A 25,350-nucleotide genomic window follows, 5' to 3' on the forward strand; every position below is an offset into this window, starting at 1 on the left:
GAGGAAGATGAGAAATCCTTAAACTCGGATAGTGGAATAAGAAATCAATAGATAGTCAGAAATTTGACAGGATTCAGTTACAAGAAAGGAAGAATTAAGGATTGTTCCCAGCTTTCCAGTCTGGGTTTTTATGTGATTGATTATGCCATTAACTAGCAAAGAGAGATAGAAGACTAGGTTTGAGTAATTATCAATGCACTGTACTTGTCTATGATTATATGTTTCCTTTTTAATAATTGAGCTACTTAAGAAGAGAAAATTCTATTCATTTTTGTATCTTCAGCTTCTAATAAAGTAAGGCTCTTTCAGAATGTCCATGAAATATGTATAAATGATTAGATTTAGACTGTGTAAATTGGGAGGTATGTGATACCCTTAGCAGAAAAAAGGAGGGAACATGCCTGAAGAAGAAAATAATTCAATTTGGGTCATACTGAACCTGAAGTGCCATCAGAACTTTCACAAATTCATTCATTTATTTAGTCACTCACTCACTACATGTTTGTTGAACAATTACTAGACCAGAAGGGTCCAATATACAGGGTCATCAGACAGCTGCAAACACAGGACTAGAGCTCCAGAGAGGCTCAGAGTTAGCGACAGACACCCCTATCTACACCCCTATTTACACCTCGGTACATACAGGTGTAAACTGGGGGGGACTCCGGTGTCAGACTCACAAATGATGCCACCAAAGTGAATGAGATTGATGAGGAAGAAAAGAGGGCTAAGGCAAGAACACAGTAAAAAATGACAATTAGGGAGCTGAAAGGAAGTGAAATCATAGAAGAGGACAGAAGAATCTCAAAGTTTAAGCAAATCCAGAGAATAGTAGCAAAGAAGACCTGTAAGAATGAATTTTCAAAAGCTGGGTAGCATTAAATGCTGCAAAAACCATGTACCTCCAGCCCATGAATTTGTTCTAAATAAGAGCTAGATAAAAAAAAAAAAAAGTATAATTTAATCTAATTTAATTAACAAGTATTTCAGACCCCCCGGACTCATGAGAGTATGAATGTCTTCCTAGACTCTATTTTAATAATTCTAACAGACTACTTATGGAGGAAAAAAGCTCTTCTTATCAACCCGGTAATACCACCACAACGCTAGGTTGGATATTCCTTTTTTTACAGAAGAAAAAAATCTTTTAATTGTTCTACACATAACTCTGTTCAGTCTCTTGTTGCTGAAAACACCAGGCACAAGGTTTCAGATAATTATTTGAATCTGAACTCAAATTGTACTGTGCTGTTCAAGCACAAAGGAAAACAGTAGTTGTGATAACTACCGTCAGCAAATCTATATTCTTCTGGATTTCCTGGAGACTAAAAGCATGTCTTTAATAAACTAACTTTGGGGTACATATGGAACCTATACTATAAGTAGGAGCCCTGGTGACACAGGGTGCTAACCAAAGAGCTTGGCTGCTAACCAAAAAGTTGGCAGTTTGAATCCACCACCCGCTCCTTAGAAACCCTAAGAAACTCTGTCCTATGGGGTCGCTGTGAGTCTGAACTGACACAGCAGCAATGTTTTTTGTTTTCTAATACTATAAGTAAGGATCCCTGGTGGCACAGTGGTTAAGTGCTTGGCTGTGATTCAAACCCACCAGGCACTCCGAAGGAGAAAGACGTGGCAATCTGCTTCTGTACAGATAACAACCATGGAAACCCTAAGGTACAGTTCTACTCTGCCCTATAGGATGGTTACGAGTTGGAACTGACTTAAGGGCAAAGGGTTTGTTTTTTGGTTATACTAAGAATTGTAAGGCGTACAAATACATATACTTTTGACTTCAAGGAGTTTAACTCAAATTGAAAAGGAAAGCAGCCACACCTAGGTAAAACACTACAGAACATAAGGGAATAAACAAAATGAAAAGCTTATGTACTATACAGACTATAATTCTTCCCAGAACTCAAAGATAGGAAACATTAATTTGGGCTAAAAAGGAAGTTTCAGGATAAAAGATAGGATTTGAATCACAGGCAGTAAGAAAAGGCATTCAGGCTAGGGAACAGCATAAATCATCAGTGAGAATGTGCGAGATATGTGGGAAAAATAATGAGATAATGAACCTAACTAAAACAGTTTGGGTTGGTGGGTAATAAGATATATGAGTAGACAGCTAAGGTAAATTTATGAAAGGAGTTTAGACCGGGTGTTAAGGTTCTTGAGCAGAAAGATATTACAATGAAAAAAAGATCATTCCAGTGGTCTGATTAAAATGGATCTATCTAAGCAGGGAATTTCTGGAATCACGTAACAATTTATTCTGCCCAAAATTAAAACAGATCGTATGAAAACTTAACCTATAATATTTAATAAGTAGGCAATAATTTTCTTAGCTTTCTTAGTTCCTGCATGTGTTCCTGACACGTGCCCATCATGAACATAACCACAGTGAAATATGGGTCTAATGCATATGCCCATGGAGCTCTCCATCTGGCTGGGGGGAGAAGGCACTTCTGCAACATGAGCCTCATTAGCATATGCTCTAAATGTTAAGAATTGTGCTAAATTCTTTGTGGAACAACATTAAGAAAAACAAGGAAAGAGAAATCCCAATTTCCTCTTATTTTTAGGTCTAGAAATTTTTTTTTTTCATTTTTATTGTGCTTTAAATGAAGCTTTACAAATCAAGTCAGTCTCTCATACAAAAATTTATATACACCTTGCTATATACTCCTAATTGCTCTCCCCCTAATGAGACAGCACAGTCCTTCCCTCCACTCTCTATTTTCATGTCCATTCGGCTGGCTTCTGACCCCCTCTACCCTCTCATCTCCCCTCCAGACAGGAGATGCCAACATAGTCTCATGCATGTACTTGATCCAAGAAGCTCATTCTTTGCCAGTATCATTTTCTATCCCATAGTCCAGTCCAATCCCTGTCTGAAGAGTTGGCTTTGGGAATGGTTCCTGTCTTGGGCTAACAGAAGGTCTGGGGACCATGACCTCCAGCGGCCTTCTAGCCACAGTCAGACCATTAAATCTGGTCTTTTTATGAGAATTAGAGGTCTGCATCCCACTGCTCTCCTGCTCCCTCAGGGGTCCTCTCTTGTGTTCCCTGTCGGGGCAGTCATCAGTTGTAGCCAGGCACCATCTAGTTCTTCTGCTCTCAGGCTGATACAGTCTCTGGTTTATGTGGTCCTTTCTGTCTCCTGGGCTCATAATTACCTTGTGTCCTTGGTGTTCTTCATTGACCTTTGCTCCAGGTGGATTGAGACCCATTGATGCATCTTAGAAGGCCACTTGCTAGCGTTTAAGACCTCAGATGCCACTCTCCAAAGTGGGATGCAGAATTAAGTCTAGAAATTTTTGACTATTTAAACTATATATGCCTAACCTTAAAGATGAAAAATACCCATAGACAAAGTCTCAAATTGGTACCATAACTGGCAAGTTAATAGACACAACAACAGCAACAACAATAACAAAAACACTAAACACAAACACAATGCTAACTTGAACAATAATAATAAGCATTTTATACAAAAAAGGCATATGGCTTAATTAAATAATCTGAAATACTTAATGCACTTGTATAAACTACACAGAACAAAATAAAAAAAAAAAACCAAATTCTACATCTCTTTTAAAAAAAAAAAGTTTTTTTTCTTTTTTTTCCTTTCTACTCATTTCTTTTAGGATATTTGAAATATAAGGAGAATTTAGCCACATCAATCTTTGGTCAGGCAAGAGAATCATATGACAACTTCTGAACACATACTATGTACATCTCTTTCTTTAATGATATTTTCCACAGGAAACTTGGAAACATTTAAAATAAATAAATTACTTGGAAACAACCCATAGCTCTTCTTGAAATGACAATTAGAACTGAAATCATAAAATTCCTGAGTTTAAATGACCTCTGAGGTTCTTTAATCCAAAACCCTAAACTCTGCTTGAACACAAAATTACAGACAGCTCACTACTTCATGAAACAGTTCAGTTAAAATCCCATCAGATCTCTCATAATGAGCCAAAAGCCTTTTCCCACGTAACAGTATTCCAGATATTTGAAATCTATGATCATATGCATTGCAAACAGGCTAACACCAATGCCTACCATGTCTTTTCTTAAATTTTACTTCCTTCTCTGTCTGTGCTTCTCAATAGGAAAGTCAGCCCTCATTTAACAACTGTTGCTTATTGTTCTTTACACAGGCAGCACGATATAATGGGGAAACCTCCGGAACGAAATACAGGAAATCCATGTTTAAGATTTTTTTACTTCCTGGAATGACCTCTCTGTGCTTTAGTTTCTTCATTTGTAAAACGAGGAAGATAATTTACAGGATCCGCAAAGTTTTCTCCAATTTATTCTCTTCCTCTATTAAACAATTATGCCAACACTGTAATTTAACCACTTTTACTGCAGGCTGTTGTTAGCTGCCATTGAGTCGGTCCCCAACTTCTGGCAACCCCATGCACAACAGAACAAAGCGCTGCCCAATCCTACATCATCCCCATGATTGGATGCAGATTAGATTGCTGTGATCCATAGGGTTTTCATTGGTTGATTTTCGAAAGTAGATTGCCAGGCCTTTCTTCCCAGTCCATCTTAATCTAGAAGCACCACTGAAACCTGTTCAACACCATAGCAATACACAATCCTCTACTGACAGAGGGGTGGTGACTGTGAACGAGGCAGACAGCATTGCTCAGGGAACAGGAAATGCAGTATGTGAGAGGAAGGGAAAAGATACTAAAAAAAGAAAGAAAGAAACTAAATGGGTTTAAAGAATTAATAAATTCCTCCAGAACACCAAAAAAATTTTTTTCAAGCATTTTTTATGTACCAATGATTTTTCTATGTCAAATGTGGAATCCAAAGGATAGACGAAATACCTTACCTGATGTTTAGTAGCTTTAGCGCATTTAGCAGCACTCCCCTTTTTACATCATAATCTATTTTCTGATCTGTTCCAAAGCTTGGAGCTCGATTAATCTGATAATTACAAAGAAAACCGTTAAAGTAGTCAAATGTTGAAAAGTCAATAAATATTTAACACATATTTGTTACTTTTACATGGGATCCCCTAACCTTTAGACAGTAGATGGCCCAGTCACCATTCCCGCACCTCCCCTCCCCAGCTCAGGTCTTTCCTGTCAGCACCATCTGCCCCTCTGCTCTTCACTCTCCCCATGCACCCTAGGTTTTAAGTTTAAGGAAATTAAAACTGACTCATCCTGACTAAAAAGTTGGAAGAATAGTAATAATAAGTAATATTTATGTTACCAATACAATAATAATTAAATGCATGTAAAAAAAATGCATTAGCATATAGAAATTATCAGTGCCCTCTTTTTCACTATTTCGGATCTTTCTGATGAATTTATCTATTGCTGCCTAAAGCAAAAATTTTATTTCTCTCTACCTGGCTCAAATAGTAATTCATCAATTTTCACTGCCAAAGCCATTGACTATATTACTCAGAAAATACAATTAAGGGTAGCTGCAGACAAACCTCTATGAGTTTTTCTAACTGCATAAGGACTAATGGGAATAAATGAGCCATTTGTGGTTGTTCTATTTTCCTATATCATTTTCAGGAATTCATTTAGATGAAAAATAAGTAACTGACTACACCCTAAAATGCATTATGCAATATGCTACCCCTTCAAGAGCTGGGTTTTTCGTGTCAGTCTTTGTTTTTGTTGATGTTGTTTGTTGTGAGGGAAAGGTAATTGGAATAACAAGTGTTGTTAAGAAAATTACTTAATCAATTAATTCAGTTGGTTAAAACAATGCTAATAAGTTCAATACTACAGCTTAGCTCTATGGTCACCAACTACCCACCAACTATCCCCCCAAAAATGTGTGCTACAATCACAAAGGAGGGGAGCTTATTACACAAATCCATCACCACAAGAGACAAAACAACTGATGGCATGCATTCTACAATTGGCAGCTGGAAGAAGTACCATGTTATATTCAAGAAATCATCCCAAAATATTAATTACATTAATTAGAAATGTGGCATGGGTTCACTACAGAAAAATTAGTAAACAACAAACAAAAAAAAATGTCACCTGTAATCTCACTAGCTAGTGTTATTGTTAATAATTTGGTAAATAGCATTCCAGGTTTTTTCTATGCATGTATATTTATAATATTCATTTTAATTTACACATACATATCTATACTAACTATAGGGTTGCTATGAGTTAGAATCGACTCAACAGCAATGGATTTTATACTAACTATAAAATCAAACCAAACCCGTTGCCATCGAGTGCATTCTGAGCCATTGCAACCCTATAGGACAGAGTAGAACCGCCCCATAAGGTTTCCAGGGAACGGCTAGTGGATTCAAACTGCTGACCTTTTGGTTAGCAGCCGAGCTCTTAACCACTGTCCCACCAGGGCTCCATAATAACTATACTATTTTATAATCCAACATTTCCTTTAATAATGTATCACGAAATTATTTTATGCCAGAATTTTGATGAATGCATGGCACTCCTTTTCTAGATGTTTACCATGCTGTATTTTCACTCTGCTGTGGATTTCTGATTCAGAAAGTGATGGACATGTTCCTATCATAGTGATGTGGTCTCAGGGTCTGGGGACGGCCTGGAAATTGCAGGAACACCCATTTGTTCCACGTAAATTTGAGAAAAAGTTTATTAATCTGCTATTTCAGAGTTCTAAGCACTTCTGTTTATAAGCACAGAGAAACGGTGAAGTAATATATACAAAAAAAAGTTCCAACCATTTGTATTACAAATTGAAATCTCTGGAATTTGTAATACAAGTAATAATAGCCTGCTACTCCATGTCACGGGATTATAAAATAAACCAGGCATTTGGGAACTGATGGTTAAGTGGTTCTTTGAAATGCTATCTCTCTACACAGAATTCCTCAGGCATTCCATTCCAAAATTGCAGTCTGGAATTCTGTCAGACATAGCCTTCCTCCAGGATGTTAGCTCATATAACATAACCTTAGAGGTCTCTTTCTTGTTACGTACTTCATATTCTTCTCTTTACTATCATATAAAAGAAACTGGTCTTTAAAAATTGTACCAAAATAAAATATACTAATATGCAGACAGGTCGAAAAGCTTTTTCTAATTTATGTAAACATTCAAGATTGTTGGTGTTCGTTTGTTTGTTCATTTGTTTAATAAGTTTTATAAGAAAGCCAAAGAAAAACATAAAGGGAGAGTCAGAAATGGCTGACAAGAAATTCTGAAAATTAGACTGAATTCTAACCTGCCGAAAATCTACTCTGTCATGTTGATGGTTGCTTTGGTTCTTATTTTCTACTCCTATTCTAAAACACTGACCGAGACGAGTTACAGAATGACATCAAGGACATCATACATGAAAAAAACAAAAGGTCACTAAAAAGACAGGAAAGAAAGAAAAGACCGAAACGGATGTCAGGAAGAAATTCTGAAACATGAGTCTAGAATGTACAGTAGCTAAAGCAAATGGAGGAAATCATGAAGCAAAACAGCCGAACAGAAGATTTCAAAGGGCCCCCTGAGAAAACCAAGTATTATAATGAAATGTGCAAAGACCTACAGTTGGAAAACCAAAAGGGAAAAACATGCTCTGCATTTCTCAAGCTGAAAGAACTGAAGAAAAAAATTAAACCTTCAAGTTGAATACTGAAAGATTCTACCAGGGAAACACTGAATGATGCAGGAAGCATCAAAAGAAGATAGAAGGAATATACAGAGCCACCGCACCAAAAAGAATTGGCCACCTTTCAACCATTTCAGGAGGCAACATATGATCAAGCACCAATGGTACTGAAGGAAGAAGTCCAAGCTCCATTGAAGGCATTGGCACAAAACAAGGCTCCAGGAATTGATAGAATACCAATTGAGATGTTACAACAAACAGATGTAGTGCTGGAGGTGTTCACTCGTCAATGCCAAGAAATTTGGAAGACAACCATTTGGAAGAGATCCATATTTATGCCGATTCCAAAGAAAGGTGATCCAACAGAATGCAAAAATTGTCAACGAATATCATTAAATTTTGCTGAAGATCATTCAAAAGCATTTGTAGCAGTACATTGACAGGGAACTGCCAGAAACTCAGCAGGATTCAGAAGAGGACCTGGAATGAGGGTTATCACTGCTGATGTCAGATGGATCCTGGCTGAAAGCAGAGAATACCAGAAAGATGTTTACCTGTGTTTCATTGACCATGCAAAGGCATTCAACTGTATGGATCATAACAAACTATAGATAATATTGCAAAGAATGGGAATTCCAGAACACTTAATCGTGCTCATGAGGAACCTGTACATAGACCAAGAGGCAGTTGTTTGAACAGAACAAGGGGATACTGCATGGTTTAAAATCAAGAAAGGTGTGCATCGGGGTTGTATCCTTTCACCATACTTATTGAATCTGTATGTTGATCAAATAATTTGAGCAACTGGACTATGTGAAGAAAAACTTGGCATCAGGGTTGGAGGAAGGCTCGTTAACAACTTGTGATACGCAGATGACACAACCTTGCTTGCTGAAAGCAAAGAGGACTTGAAGCACTTACTGAAGAAAATAGAAAACAATGGCCTTCAGTATGGATTACATTTCATCATAAAGAAAACAAAAATTCTCACACCTGGACCAGTAAGCACCATCATGATAAATGGAAAAAAGAGTGAAGTTGTTAAGGATTTCATTTTACTTGGATCCACAAGTAACGTGCATGGAAGCAGCAGTCAAGAAATCAAATGTATTACATTGGGCAAATCTGCTGCGAAAGATCTCTTTAAAGTGTTAAAAAACAAATATGTCACTTTGAGGACTAAGGTGCACCTGACCCAAGCCATGGTATTTTCACTTGCCTCATATGCATGCAAAAGCTGGAAAACGAATAACAAAGACCAAAGAAGAACTGACACCTTTGAAATTATGGTGTCGGTGAAGAATACTGATTATACCACGGACTGCCAGAAGAACAAACAAATCTGTCTTGGAAGAAGGACAGCCAGGATACTCCTTAGAAGCAAGGATGGCAAGACTTCGTCTCATGTACTTTGGACATGTTATCAGGAGGAACCAGTCCCTGGAGAAGGACATCATGCTTGGTAAGTACAGAGTCAGCGAAAAAGAAGAATACCCTCAATGAGGTGGAGTGACACAGTGGCTGCAACAATGGGCTGAAGCATCAGAATGAATGTGAGGATGGCACAGGACCAGGCAGTGTTTCCTTCTTTTGTACATAGGGTCGCTATGAGTCGGAAAGAGATCAAATCCAGCAGATGTCAGAGTCTTAAAGTTTAGCATCTGCTAAGTGCATTTGAAACAAAAATGAAAAATAGAATAAAGTGAAATTAGTAAATATCATTTATTGTCTAAATCATAGTTTTAATTTTCAAAACAATCATTCCATGCACATATCAAAGTATCCATAATAGGTTCTGCTCTCCTAAATTAGGGCTGCTCTTTCCTGGTAGTTTCCCCCTCCACACTGCCCTATCTGTCCCAGCCCCTAGACTCCACCCTTACCTTCTGCAGCTGTAAAAACTCTGCTTAGACGTTCCCTTTTCTGCAAAGATTTTAACTCAAGATACACACATGCACATACACTGAGTTAATCACTCTATTGATTGTGCCATTTCCCTCTATAAAAATACTATACAAACATATATCTGAGTCCCCAATAGATGTTACATCCTCCGGGGCAGGTATTGTGTCTTATTCTTCTTGTATAACCACTACTTCCTACAATGACCGTAACTTAGTAGGTCTTTATTGAAATTAACTTAAGGGTAAAGTATTGGCAGTATATTCACACTCCACTCAGTTTACACTTTTTTCCCTAAAAATGTTTTCTAGTGCTTGAAATTTTCTGCAATTTTTTTACTACTAATCTTTATCCTCCATTATTCTAGTTACCTAAAAGTGATCACATTCTAGAAACACCTTCTACCTTATTCCACTTGGTGGCGCCAACAAGTTTTTAACAACGTATTTTAGACCCACTGCAATTTTGGCTGGGAGCAAAATACAAAGATCTAAATACAATTCTTTAAACTGTTTTAATATAATAAATGTTCATTATCCACAGGTGTTGGTTATTGCGGAGTTTTTTAAACAGTTCTGATTGAGCTGGAAATGAAGAATAAATAGAGAATGATGATACATTAATGCACACAATAGTTTTTTGAGCCTTTAAAAAAAAAAAATGGAATTGAACTAGTTTGTCAATTGTGATGCACCAAGCTAATAAGAAAGCCCATTTCAACAAATGCTTTTAAGAACAGGTAACTAAAATATCTATAAAGTCATTCGTCCTGACTACCCTTTCGGTTCCACCTCATGCAGTGCCTGAACTTCTTTCCCACTCCATGAAGGATAAAAGACACTAAGAGGGGCCGAGGAAGATACAGCTAAGAACAGGAAAGGATGACAGACAAAGTGGTAACTTAAAGAAGAAAACATCAAGCCTTAGGGAGTTGAAAGGTCCCTAGTGCATAGTCCAAGAGCTTTTATATCCAAGGAATGGTGGAAGCAAAGGATGGCAAAACTTCTGACATAAATCTTATTTCTAGCACACCAAACCAAAACCAAAGCCATTGCTATCGAGTCAATTCCAACTCATAGCAACCCCACAGGACAGAGCAGAACTGCCCCATAGGGTTCCCAAGGCTGTAATCTTAACAGAACCTTTCAGTTAGTAGTCAAGCATTTAACCACTTCTCCACAGGGCTCCTTTTCTAGGACACAGGCTGGAGCAAAATTTGAATAACTAATAAAAATATACATAAGTTGCTCTAGTAGACTGGAAACACACACATAAAACCTTTGGCCCTCAAGAAGGAAAAGTGTTCTTTCTCAAAATACATATTTTGAATATCTTGATCTCAGCTATTATATTCAAGGTGCTTATGCAGACCTTGATATGAGAGCTGTAACTTCCCATTTATAAATCACTAGCAAAAAAAAGAGATGATCATTTTAAAATGGAAGATAGCTTGTTGTACACATCTTCTGTAACGATATGTTTCTGAACACGTAACTAAGCCAGTAAACACTGAATGTTTAGATATTTGATATTTTCCTAATAAAGTTTCCTAAACACAGTATTTCAGTAGCCATGCGAAGGCTTTGTGACCCCAGATCAGGGATCTTAGAGGGTAGGACTAGATGGGGTACTGTGGGGCACATGACTTCTAAGGTTTCTTCCATATATAATATAAATATAAATATGACTGGCAGGAAAGACATAAAAATCCTATACAGACATAATCTTTATTTTCCCCTTTATATTATTCCATATTTTCCAAATGTTCTTAAATGATTTTTTATAATCAAGAAAAATAACTACAACCCTGCCCATGCCAGGGATTAGCAGTAAACCCAAAGACGTAGAGTTGACAGGTTGATATGAGGGGACCCTGAGGTATATAACATGGCCGTAAAGGAGAATTCAGGCCAACTGGATATTGGTTAATGAATACTGGTTAATGACCCAATTGGAGCTTCTCTCCTCTTGGAGAACTTGAAGGGGAGACACAAATAGGGGGCAAGAACACGGTGATCCTGAAGCCCAGGCACCCACACAATGAGAAAACAATATCTAGAAGTCGTGAGGTGGTAGAAGCCATGAAGTTAAGAATATAATAGAGCAAGCAGACAACAAATGAGTAAACGCGGACTCATACATACATTCAGAATTCCTGGACTAAAAATTCACTCAATATTAATTTGAGAAGTAACATCAAATACATATTGATTCACTCCTAGAACTATTTTATTTCCTGAATTTTCTATTTCTTGTCCCCATCCACCACCCCTCCCCCCACACTGACTCCATTCAGGCTTCATTCTGATCAGTTAATAAGTATGCCAAGTAACCGCTTTTAATAAGTATACAGGGCATTAAAAAGCATTTGTTTTAATACACAAGAACAGTGATAATTTCTTTCTTTTTAAAGAGTGCCTTACCTCCAGAAGCCATGGCTTTAGTTTTCTATCCAACAAAATATCAAATCCCAGGACTTCAAAGCAGACACTTTCACTTCCTGGAGGTTGACCAGGTCTGCACATTCGATACGCGTGCAGGACGTGAGGTTCTGCTACAATCAAAGTCTTCACCACCAATTCCTATAAGGATTGTCATAAAAAGAGGTGAAAATGTCTTATCACTTTGTAATTTATTTACATACATGGAAATATGACCTGGACCTATGAACTAGCTTTCTAGCACCTGCTGCTGCTCTGACTTCATTTTGTCCGTCTCTTCCCCGTCTACTATTCTCCAGCTATATTTGCCTTTTTTGGATTTCTCGAGTGACGCTGCCTCCTGCTTTAGGCCCTTTGCACTGGCTGTTCACGCTGCCTAGGATGCTCTTCCCCCAGATGTACCCATGCTTGGCTGCTTGATATTCAGAGGCCTTCCCTGACCTCCAAGTAGCCGTCCACCAATGCTTATATCACCCTAGGTAATGCCAGAAGCAGCATATAACCAGCTGATATTTTTCTTTTTTTGTTAAGAGTCCTTGTCTGTTTTATTTACGACTCCATTCCCAGGGCCTACAATAATGGCTACCATTTAGTTATTGTTGTTGGGTGCTGATGAGTTGATTCCAACTCATAACAACCCCATGTGACAGAGTAGAACTGTCCCGTAGGGTTTCTTAGGCTGTAATCTTTTTGGAAGCAGATCGCCACATCTTTCTCCCACTGAGCTGACTAGTGGATTCAGACCTTTTGGTAGCAGCCAAGCATTTAACTATTGCACCACCAGGATTCACACAGCATTTAGTAGCTGCTCAAAAAACATCTGTGAAAAAGTAAATAAAATAAAACTTGGTATATGTGGCTTTTATTAAATAAAATAATGGTAGGAGCATATGCTAGTCTTCTCAGTAACAATACAGAAATGGGTGAGGATGGTAAGAAAGAAAAAAATTCCAAGAAGGGTAAATCGGTTCACAGACAACATTATAAAACCCCTTAGATAAAGACTGAAAGGGCTAGGCAGGCAGAACCTGTCTTTGTACAACGATGTCTTTGTAGTTCATGAAGTTTATCTGAAATGAGAGTACTGCCAATTAAATACTTGGCTACCAACATTGTCTGTGAGAAAACATATAATACTTTTAGGATGAGTTACTAATGATAATAAGGAAAGGTTATTTTATTGCAGTTTGAAAACAAGCTATGGGTTGTGAAAATACTGTCTTGTTAGTGTTTGCTTCAAATATATTATCTTTTTGATTGTCTATTTACAGGTATAGGTAATACAGCACAATGGTTAAGGACTTGGTTCTGAAGAAGCCAGACTTCCTGGGTTTCTTCGTGGCTTTGCTACTTCCAAGCCTTGCCACTTTGGTCATGTTGCTTAAACTTCATGAGTTTCATTATTCCCAAAATATAATTTGGGAATAGCAATAATACAGGCTGCAAAAGACTGATATAAGGACAAAATGTGATTACATATAAAACTCTTAGCATGGTGTCTAGAACACAGTAAACTGTCAAAAAGAATTCGCTGCTTAACTAGCTACTAACCAGCTACAGTCAAGCTGACCCTGACTCATAGCAACCCTATGTGTGTCAGAGTAGAAATGTGCTCCATAGAGTTCCCAATGGCTGCTTTTTGGAAGTACATCACCAGGCCTTTCTTCCACAGTGCCTCTTGGTAGACTCGAACCTCCAACCTTTCAGTTAGCACCTGAGTGTGTTGACCATTTGCACCACCCAGGGACTCCTAGCTGCTTAACTGCTGCCATTGTTATTGTTATTTTATCATTCCTCTAGAACTCTACCTGATATGTCAGATCACACACATATATTCTACTACATGGTGAGAGCAATATTTATTATATGGGAGAACAAAGGTAAGATCAAGGTTAACCACTCTATTTACTCTCATCTTTGTGAGAATAAGTGTCGGAGATGTTGTGACAACTGTTCTCAGAAAATTCTGCTCAAGATAACAAATGCATGGTAACACCACACTACACCAACATAAAACACAAAAAGTTGTTTCATATAAACCTTTGGAGGTATTACTGGAACCACTTAAAAGTGGGGGGAAAAGTTAAAACTTTGGCTAGCATGTGTCTTTGTAAAATAAGACAGGCTGGGGAAAAAGATGTGAAAATTAATTAATACACCCTGAATTACAAATCTGTGTTTTTACTATGTAGAAAACAACACACCTTTAGAAATATGAAAGCAAGATTGCCAGTATATGTGAAAATTGGGAGTGACAGAGCCAAGCACATATTCCACTAATGCTCTGGAGAATTTTCGACATAGTGGCATTGCTTTGAAACACAATTTGTAGATTTGTACCTTAAGTATATAAAAAGTATTCAGTAAGGATGGTTTTATAAGTGATGAGTGATTTTAATAATTTTTAATCTCCATGCCTTGATTTTCTATTGATTTCTTATTTTTTATTGACCAGTAAAAAACACACAGCTCTGTTCTTGATAGTGGGTATTGATGAATGTCAGTTTTCATATATAGATAATCACTTTTTTAGACAAATAACCCCTAAAAAAAGGTCATTTAAAAAGTTCTAAATTCATGGAATTTGGAAACTGAGGCATTAAGATAAAAATTTATTTCAATGACCTCATCCTTTTATTCTCTTTTTACAATATATTATCCCACTGATCCACCTTAAATGATACTTATATAAAGTATTTGTAATTCTTAATAAAGTAACCAAGTCTTCAAATAACTGCATAAATGCAGACAGTTTGACAAGGTAATTGTAAGAAAAGTACTTGGAAAAGTTACTAATTTATTGGTTATTACTTATTATTTATTGATTATTAACTTATGGTCTAATATAACAAAGAATGATGCAAATATACCCATTTACAGAACTATCAAGAAATGTGCCAGAGCTTAACAGGCACACACTGGTCATGTTCAGGAGATAGTCATATCTAAAAATTATACTTTGGGCTGTAACAGAAAAGTTAATTTCCATATTCTCTTATAAATATTAATCTCAGTTGTATACCAAAAAAAAAAAAACTAACTAGACCAGCTGCCATAAAGTCAGTTCTGACTCATGGTGAACTCATGCGTGTAAGAATAGAACCATGCTCCATAGGGATTTCAATGGCTGATTTTTCATAGCTGGATCACCAGGCCTTTCTTCCAAGGCACCTCTGGGGGGACTCCAACCTCCAACCTTTCAGTTAGCTGCTGAGCAAGTTAACAATTTGCACCAATTACCTTCTTCTAATTCAATTATGTGAGAAACCCACTGCCGTTGAGTCGATTTCGACTCATAGCGACTCTAGAGGACAGGGTAGAACTGCCCCCATAGAGTTTCCAAAGAGTGCATGGTGGGTTCGAACTGCCGACCTTTTGGTTAGCAGCCATAGCACTTAACCACTAAGCCACCAAAGTTTCCTATAAGTACCACTTAAAATGAATGTATGTAAGCCTTAATGATGTTGATTTTTCTTTCTGGCCCAATGGCTTCATCATTTTCACAAAGGCTTACCCTAAGAATCTGACCTATATGGAAGTGAAAATTTGGGGAAAGGAACAATAGTACACCAGAGAGTATATAAAACTTTCTTGGCCCCATTGTCATAGTCATTAAGTGACCCATTCATTAAGCCATCCTAGTGTTATCTTGCATAACCTTCCATCAAGGAGCTAGCATCCAAAAATAATTCATTTTACCCCTTTGAAGTTTCTAACGCTCTATGATAATACACTAACATTACTAGAATAGTTTTTGGAATTTCCACAACATTGGCCTTGGTAAAGTAAGGAAGTAAATAAATAAACAGAACATTGTTGTAATCAAATTTCTAGTTTGGATGTAGTGAGTCTCTCATGAAGATACAATAGATAGTTAAAAACTAGTGGCCAAGGGAAGATGAGAAGGTGGAGGGGGTTGGAAGCTGGTGAAATGGACACAAAAAGAGTGGAGGGAGAGAGCAGGCTGTCTCATTAGGGGGAGAGCAATTGGGAGTATGTAGCGAGGTGTATATAACTTTTTGTGTGAAAGACTGACTTAATTTGTAAACTTTCACTTAAAGCACAATAAAAATTTTAAAAAAACAAAAAACTAGTGGCCATCTGGCCAAATACAGCTGACAAACATATTTGGTGCAACTCCTACATTTTTCAAAATTTTGCATTAGTTGCCAACATTTATAAATCAGGAAATTTATGGCTTCTTTTGATGAATTAGAAGAATGAGCCACACTGGGCCTAAAATACCAATAGGATGATGCTGAACGGTGGCTACTCCCTTTGGAGAGACTGCTTATGCTCTTCCAATTACCACAGTCCCCAGCGCACCCTATTTTTTCCTATCCAGACCACTTCTTCTTGCTTGTCTGGCACCTAAGGACATTTGAATCCACAGCCTGTGATATAGAAAATTAGATTAAAAAAAAAAAGTCAACAAAGCGATAGATGTGATACTGAGGTTTCTCTTGAATTTATTCTCTCAATTAGAAAAAATCAAGCTCAACCAACTCTGAACTTCAATAACCATTTTTCCATGATAGATTTATTTTAATTATATACTCTTCATCCCAAAAAGAAGAGTTAAATTAAATAGCCCTAAGCATATAATTAAGCATATTAAGTACTTTCAGTAAACACACTACCCTAACTTTGAATGCCATTTGAACCCCTTTACTAGGATCAATAAAAGATCTGCTTCAGCAAGGTTATCTTCTCAGGTTTGTTCCTTTTTCTCTAATTCACCATTTTGAATTTCAGTCACTGTTCTGGCTTTAATTGTCAACTGAACCCCAAACACATACTTTTAGCCGTCTGTTTGACTTTTCTACCTGAGAGAGCATTTCAAATTCAACATGTCTAAAGTGGAACATATCATCATAGCCTCGTGGAGTTTAAAAAACTCGGTTCAGATGTCAGCGCTTCCAGGAAGTGCCCCTTTACCCCCAAGTTATTATATGTGGTGTTCCTCTACATCCCCACAGAATCTAATGCATGCCAGTATCATGCTTGCTATGTTGCATTTTATTAACAATTTGTGTGCTGGTTAGAGCTATATCTTGTAAATATTCAAATTCTCAGCCAGAGCCTGGGTTATGCTAGGGATTCAATAAACACTGACCGAATTCGTGAATTAATGGACAAATAAAACTCTTTTCCCTCGTCTTCAAAACCAAGCTCTACAGCTTCTTCTCAAAATAAATTCTTTCCTACCCTACTTCAAATAATGCCATCCCCTTTCCTATAAATCCTGCTTAAAACTGCAGGGGGATCTCTGAATTCTTCTTCTCCCCCATCCTTGACACTGAGTTAATCCCAATGTTTACCTCATTGTCACTCCTTTTACATGTTCATAGGTACCACTGTGATTCAATTCAGGCCATTCTTCTTACTCCCAAATTCCCTCTCTACCTACTCTTGGACTTCATTCTAATCCTTCCTCATCCGTTGCCAGATTTGTCTTTTAAACGTATGCTCTTTGGCTACATTACTCGACTGCCTTAAGATTTGAGTGAATCCCTGCTGCCTACCAAATTAAGCTTTGCTTTTCAGACCTAAAATTTGGCCTCCGCATATCTTTTCAGACCTAAAATTTGGCCTTCGCATATCTTTTCAGAAGTAAATCCCCACAGCTCTCCCACAAATACCACAACCTGGACCACTCATCATTATGCTCATACTTCCTTGGCTTTAGTTATGCTTTTCCCTCCACACAGAATTTCCTCTCCCTCATCTCTAGCAGTAAACATCCTGTTTATCCAGCAAACTGCATCACAAGTGCCACTTTACAACAACACTCTTTATCTACCCAGTCCAATGTAATCTGTTCTTTACTTGAAATGCCTGATTGTCCTTTAAATGAATGCTGAGGAATGATAGTTTTAATTGTGGAATGGTATAATCTTACTGAAATATCACTCCAAAACTTAGCAACATCATGTTGATTTGCTTGTAGGAATTCTGTAAACCATTTGATGGAGCGTTTGCTGCCTTTGTTTTCAGTTTCATCCCGTTCAAAACGCTCATTATGCTTGTTCACAGAGTAGTTTGTCAAATGCATGTATAACTGGGTCTGTAACAACAAGCAAAGTTGTTATCACCTGTGAGAATCCAGGACTGTGAGATTTTACAGAAAAGAAGATATTCAAAGATTACAAATAATTTTAACATTTAAAACACACACTGAAATTTTGATGGTTACTTACATAATTTTCAAACAAAATGAAATGGTATAGTTCCCTTAAAGGACTGAAAATGGAATCATCTACAGAGTTACTTTTACATATTATTCACAATATATCTACCATAAAGAAGCTTTAAATTAGTAATATTGAGAGTAATTAAATAAAAATGTGAAGCTACACGCTGCTAAGCAAGGAAGATAGGTTTATTTTTGTTTGTTTTTCATGTTTCGGCCACATAGTTTTTACCCCAATTTGTGGTGGGAAAGGAATTTTCTGAGATCATTCTACCCCTTTTCAAAGGAGTAAAGTAAGTGAAAACTCTAAGTAGTATAAACCAAGAGGTGGGGCTACAAAACACAATATCTGCCCTCCCTTACTGACTTAGGAAAAAAAAAAAATTTTTTTTTTTTTTCTTAAATCCTTACCAAGACAGAGTGCACTTAGAGTCAGCAGACAGAATTCACCCCACAATGCTGTACACGTGTCTTCACAATTAACAGTACATTAATAGTGTTCCATATTGAGGCTCTTATGTCTAAGCCTCTTCATATTATTATACTTGTTGATACTGTTTTCCTCAAATAAATTTGAAAAAGAATCCAAAATTTAAAACTTCTCACAACTGTCAATAAAGACACATTTAGTGGCTCCTTATCAATCTAGCATATTCATCAAGCCTATCTTTAATTCCTGCCTTCACGATCCTACTCTCAAAGACGCCTTTAGATTGCTATGTTGCATCAAAATGAATATAACTTTTCATCCATATGATTGTTGTAATTTCTATTTGTTAATATTTGTTAATAACCAGCTATATTCACATCATATTTATTACCACTGCAGAGGCTAAAAATGATAATAACTATATATATATATAACTATTCTAAACCTGATTTTTTTTCAGCATATAGGCTTGATATACTGAATTGGTACACAAAATTTTTCAAGGATCTCTGGATTTCTGCACCAATAGCAAAAATGTATGTTTATTATATTTCAGTGTTTGACATTGTTTCTTATGATCTCCTTATTTCTCATTACCTATTTATATCCAGTTTATCAATATTTAATTTCCCTATAAATATACAGCTCATTGCAAAATCCATGCTTATTATTTAAAACATTGGAAATAGAAAGAAGGAAAAAAAAGTAGGAAATAGTCAGCCATCCAAAAACAACCAATCAGAGGATTTTGGTTGATCTTTCTAGCCTGTTTTCCTAAACTTACCTTTTACATAATTGTGACCCCACTTTACATAAAATTTTGTATTTTACTTTTTCATTTTTCATGTTTTAGTCTAGGTATTTAATCATGAGATTTTAGAAATATACGAGGGACACTGACATTATGTAGGAGAGACATCCTTATTCTATACATTTAAAAACCAGAGCCAGAAGCTTAAGTGATTCAAAAATCATTTAAATCATTCAAGACTTGGCCCACATTCCCTGACTCCATCATCTTATTATGATTTCCTAACCCAGTGGACTTAAGCAGATTATACACATATAACTTAAGATATGGAAACCCTGGTGGTGCAGTGGTTAAGTGCCACGGCTACTAACCAAAGGGTCAGCAGTTCAAATCCGCCAGGCGCTCCTTGGAAACTCTATGGGGCAGTTCTACTCTGTCCTTTAGGGTCGCTATGAGCCGGAATCAACTCAATGGCACTGGGTTTGGTTTTTTTTTTTGGTTTTGGTACCTTAAAATATCAGAATAAAGCAATTTACCTCCTAAATGAGCTCTCCAAGTCTTCCTATTTTGAATACTGTCAAAAGATCCTGATCAGCCTTAAATTTATATAATTCACTCTTATCCATTCTAATTACTTTAATTATAACCTATAGGTGACCAGTCCCAAATTATGCCTATAACTTAGATTTCTATTCTGAGCTTCAGACCTCCACTATATATCCAAATTTCTACAGTATAGATCCATTTGGAGGTAACATAGGCATGTCATACTAAACACATAAGCTTGCCCCCAAATATTTAATAGCCCCTGTGTTCCCTATCACCATAAATAAACCCCATCCACCCAACTGCCCATACCAAAAAAAAAAGTTTTATCCTGACTAATTTTCCTCTCTCTTCCCCTTATTCCACAGATTCAATCTGTTACCACATTATATCAATCCTATCTTCTAAATACACCTCAAATCCATGTTCTTAGTCCAGCCCCACTGCTATGGCTTCATTTTAAATGATCTTTCTTTTCACATGTGGTCAGACTACAACACATCTTCTTGTCTCCCTTACTCTGGTCTTACCCACCCATCTCCACCCATCTCACATTCCCCACACTGCAGACTAAAAAAAAAAAATTTTTTTTAGACTAGATGGCCTTAAAACACAAATCTCATTCCTTCATTCTCTTGTTTAAAACCTTTCAAACAATGGCTTCCCCTCTTCTTAGGTTAAATTCCAAAATCCGAGACATGACCTACGAAGTTCTGAAAGATGTGGCTTCTAGGGCTCTCTGTCCTTCTCTGAATACACATCCCTTCCTAGACTAAAGCTGTGCTCAACTTGCCTGCTTTCTCCAGACATACCACATGCTCGCTTCCTCTTGGCCATTCTTTTGCCTAGGTCGACTAAGCCATCCCACCTCCAACCTGGTGAACTCTTCATTATTCAGATTTCAATTTACAAACAAACCCTCTCCCTAACTTTTATCTCCACTAGATAAGGTGCCCCTACTATGAGCTGCCATAACACCCTCAGTTTCTTGGACCACCACACTTACCAAAAAATATCATAATTGCTTATTATATTTTCTGCCTCTCCAACTAGGCTGTTGGTTCTGTGAGGTTGAACACTGTATCTGTCTTGGCTACTATTTCTCCAAAACCAGTACAATGCCTGGACCACAACAGAGTTCAAACATTACTATGCGACTGAATATATCCACACCCTATGACCTTTAAAGAGATATTGCTTTCCTTTATCTTCCTTTCCTGTGAAAAGTTTGACAGTTCTCTTATTGCCTTCACCAGGTTCACAACATTTTCAGTTTATTGAACATAGAAACATTTACGATAAATCATTATTTAATTTTGAAAATATGACCACTTTTAATGGCATTAATGGTAGGCATATACTGCCAGAGAACAAATATCATGTCTTTGACAAAATTAGAAAAAATAATCATAATTTTTACTATAATGACTAGATGCAAAAATAGGACTAGAGGTTAACTAAATTTTTAAGTTTGGATAATAAATTATAATTTGACTTTTACAAACTGTAAATTGTAGTTTATGACTTTCATGATAAATTATAGTTATAACTTTCACCAGTGTGTTAGGGCTGCACAATGAAAATCTTAAGGGAAAAATATGTACAAATGTCTCCATTTAGTAGATTTTAAAATGCACGCTTAAACTGCTAATTTATGCCTCTACTTTGCATTTGGTGAATGTAACTTTACAATCTTCTCTTTTCTTTCCAATAAAAATCAATAACTCTATTTTGCTGATACTTTTGTTTATTCTGTTTCATATACTTTCTCCCATGTCTCTACATGTTCGAATCCTATCTATTATACACCAAAACCAAACCCGCTGCCGTCGAGTCGATTCTGACTCATAGAGACCCTATAGGACAGAGTAGAACCACCCCATAGACTTTCCAAGGAGCACCTGGTGGATTCAAACTGCTGACCTTTTGGTTAGCAGCTGTGGCACTTAACCACTAAACCAACAGGGTTTCCATCTATTATATAACCCAGAAAAAACCCAGTGCCATCTATTACATAAGGCCTGCTCAAGTGCCACCTTCTCCCTGAGGAACTGAACACAAATGATCCATACACTCAACTCCGTAACATTTTATCTGTGCTTCTCAATGGCATATCATTTTTTATTTATAACAGTCTTTTCCATACAGGACCACTGCTTATAGATGTGTACTTTTGAAATTTAGTCTTGTGCTCACAGCACCTAAAAGGGCACTTTTTCCTAATTAACTTCAATGGAGAAGACAACTTTTTTCTGATTTTCACAAAGCTTCCCGGTAAGTTAGAATTAGTCTTCTTTCTGTATTCACCTCTTTTAAATCATTAAAGTCTTCAAGGAGGGACTTTGATTCATGCAGTCTTTACACACAATTTGTGCTTTAAAAGTACATGTTGAACAACTGAATGAAATCATAAATTCTGTCTGGTATACCTACCAAATTGGATTCATTAGGTGGTATGTACTTCTCTGTTCCCATTCGCACAAGTCCATCATGGTACAGGAATATCTTTAATGGATCACACGATGTTACCAAAATATAAATTCGCAAATCAAACTTGTAACCTTCCATTAAAAAAGGCTTTTCAATGTATTCTTGGACAATCAAATGATCCTGAGATGGAAGTTTGTCACCATTTCTTATCAAAGAAATCCTAAATTTAATGAAAAGAACAAAAAGGTTAATACAATATGGAGCCAAGATATCTAAAAATAATGTTACATATACACTCTAAAAGAAAAATGGCAGAATAGGAAACTCCAAAATTCTGCATCTCCACAAAAGCAACAAATAAACTAGCAAAAACTGTCAGAATCAACTTTTTCAGAATTTTGAAAACTAATCAAAAGCTTGCAACAGCCAGGAAATGCTTAATAAAAATCAAAAACAAAAACAGGTGAATCCGCATAAAAGAGCTACATGGCATTTTAATTTACCCTAATCCTATCCCCCAATACTCAGCTCATCAGAGGCCTTAACAACAAGCCACATTGTCAATACAGGTACCAACACTGGAGGAAGCAGCATGGACCATATTCTTGTAGATGCTTGTTTTGATATATCTGGGGGCTTCATGGAGGATCTCAAAGGGCTGGTTTTTATCTTACTAACTCAGAACTCTCCTAGTGTTGAGTTAGCTACCTAAGGAACAACTGCTGAAAATATTTAAAGGTAAATATATTAATCCCTGTTTCCTAAGCAACAAATAACTGTTGGGGAAAACAAGACTAATGAAAAAGATGGAAAAAAGTCTGAAGAAGGAGAAGTTTTGAGGAATAAGGGCTTTGAAAAGCTCTAACATATTCCTTGGAATCTAGAAGGCACACACAACCAAGCCCAGAGCTGGACACATGCTCAGGAAAGACCTGAGAAGGCTCAAAGCTCTCACCTCTGGATGATCTTCAGGCTCTGTACAAGCAGGAAGTGAAGGCTAAGACAGAGTTGTAAACTGCCTGTCTAGTATTGAAGGCATGCCCCAACATATATTCAGAACCCATCCGCAAAGACTAGGAGATTCTCCTCCCCCCCACCCCACCCCCACCCACTGCCCTGGCTCCAGGGATTTAAGGAAATATGTGTTCAATCACTAGCCTGGTGCCATCGAGTCAATTCTGACTGATAGTGACCCTACATGGCAGAGTAGAACTGCCCATTAGGGTTTCCAAGGAGTGGCTGGTGGATTCAAACCGCCGATCTTTTGGTTAGCAGCCTAGCTCTTAACCACTGTACCACCAGGGCTCTGTTCAATGACCAGTATACTGTTATTCTACCAGATTTTAGTGACCACACACAACAAAGAACACAGACTTTACAAAATGGTTTCAGAAAAGTCACTAAACAAGTAAGTAACTAAAAGAACTACAACAAGCATCAACAACAAACCCTGGGAAGGGATGAGACTCTAATTTCTAAAGCTGCAACATTTTAATATCAAAAATGTCCAGTTTCAACAAGAAATTATGAGACATGCAAAAAAATATGGGCTATACTGTTCCTGAAGAGCCCAGATATTGGACTTACTTTAAATACACTCAAAAAGCTAAAGAAAACCATGTACAAAGAACTAAAGAAAATCATAAGAGTGATGTTTTACCAAACAGAGAATATCAATAGACAGAAATTGTAAACAAATAAATAAATACAAGGAACCGAATAGAAATCCTAGAGTTGAAAAGTAGAATAACTGAAATGATAAATTTACCAGAAAGCTCAACAGACGATTTGGGCAGGTAGAAGAAAGAATCAGCAAACTTAAAGATAGGCCAGTTGATATTATCCTGTCTAAGGATAAGAAAAAAGGATGAAGAAAAATGAACAGAGATTAACAGATCTATGGGACACCATCAAGCAGACCAACATAAGCATAATCAGAGTCCCAGAAGAAAAGGAGAGAGATAAGGAATAATGGAGAACATTTGAGGAAATAATGGCCAGAAATTTCCCGATTTAATGAAAAACAATAGTTTATACATCCAAGAAGCTCAATGAATTCCAAGTAGGATAAAATCAAAGAGATCCACACTAAGACACATTATAATACAACTGTTGAAAGCTAAGACACAGAGACAATCTTGAAAACAGCGAGAAGTGACTCATCATGTAGGATCGTCAATAAGATTATCAGCTGATATCTCATCAAGAAGTATGGGTGCTAAGAGTGCGATGACATATTCAAAATACTGAAAGAAAAAACTTAACCAGGAATTCTATATTCAGCAAAACTATCCTTTCAAAAATGATGGCAAAATTAAGACATTCTCAGATAAACAAAAACCGAAAGAGTATGTCACCAGTAGACCATTCCTAAAAGAAATGCTAAAGAGAGTCATTCAGGCTGAAATGAAAAGATACTAGACAGTAACTCAAACTCACAAAAAGAAATAAAGAACACCAGTAAAGGTAACTACACAGATAAATATAAAAGTCAGTATTAATGCATTTTTGGTTTGTAACTCCTTCTTTTTCTTATATGATTTAAAAGATAAATACATAAAACAATCATTGTAAATCTATGCTAATGGACACATTATGTGTAAAAATGTAATTTGTTATGATAACAACGTGGAAGTGTACAGAGATATGTAGGAGCAAAAGTCTTGAACACTATTGAGACTAACAGACAGACAAGTGGGTGAAAACCTGTCCACCATGGGCGACCCTGCTGATATTTGAAATGCTGGTGGCACAGTTTCTAGCATCACAGCAACACTCAAGCAACCACAGTACAAGGTACGTTGATAATTACTGGTGACTGGAATGTGAAAGCTGGAAACAAAGAAGAAAGATCGGTAGTTGGAAAATATGGTCATGGTGACAGAAAAAATGCCAGAGATCACATGATAGAATTTTGCAAGACCAATGATTTATTCATTGAAAACAGCTTTTTTAAACAACATAAACGGCAACTATACACATGGACCCTGTCAGATGGAATACACAGGAACCAAATCCACTAAATCTGTGGAAAGAGACGATGGAGAAGCTC

General features: G+C 36.9%; 1 protein-coding gene across 7 annotated transcripts in view; it reads right to left on the reverse strand.

Moving 5' to 3' along the window:
- TTLL7 (tubulin tyrosine ligase like 7) overlaps window positions 1–25,350 on the reverse strand; it is a 190,998-nt gene that overhangs the window by 59,759 nt on the left and 105,889 nt on the right. For all 7 annotated transcript variants that reach the window (XR_010321419.1, XR_010321420.1, XM_064282155.1 and 4 more), the window contains 4 exons: window positions 22,302–22,518; window positions 17,851–18,015; window positions 11,931–12,089; window positions 4,862–4,956 (listed from right to left, as the gene is read on the reverse strand). Coding sequence is in view for 5 of the 7 variants with exons in the window: in XM_064282155.1 (XP_064138225.1) it covers window positions 4,862–4,956; window positions 11,931–12,089; window positions 17,851–18,015; window positions 22,302–22,518 (636 nt within the window). In the remaining 2 variants the exon portion in view is untranslated. The remainder of the gene's footprint in view (window positions 1–4,861; window positions 4,957–11,930; window positions 12,090–17,850; window positions 18,016–22,301; window positions 22,519–25,350) is intronic.

Source organism: Loxodonta africana, chromosome 3, assembly GCF_030014295.1.
Source record: "Loxodonta africana isolate mLoxAfr1 chromosome 3, mLoxAfr1.hap2, whole genome shotgun sequence".
Classification (NCBI taxonomy): domain Eukaryota; kingdom Metazoa; phylum Chordata; class Mammalia; order Proboscidea; family Elephantidae; genus Loxodonta; species Loxodonta africana.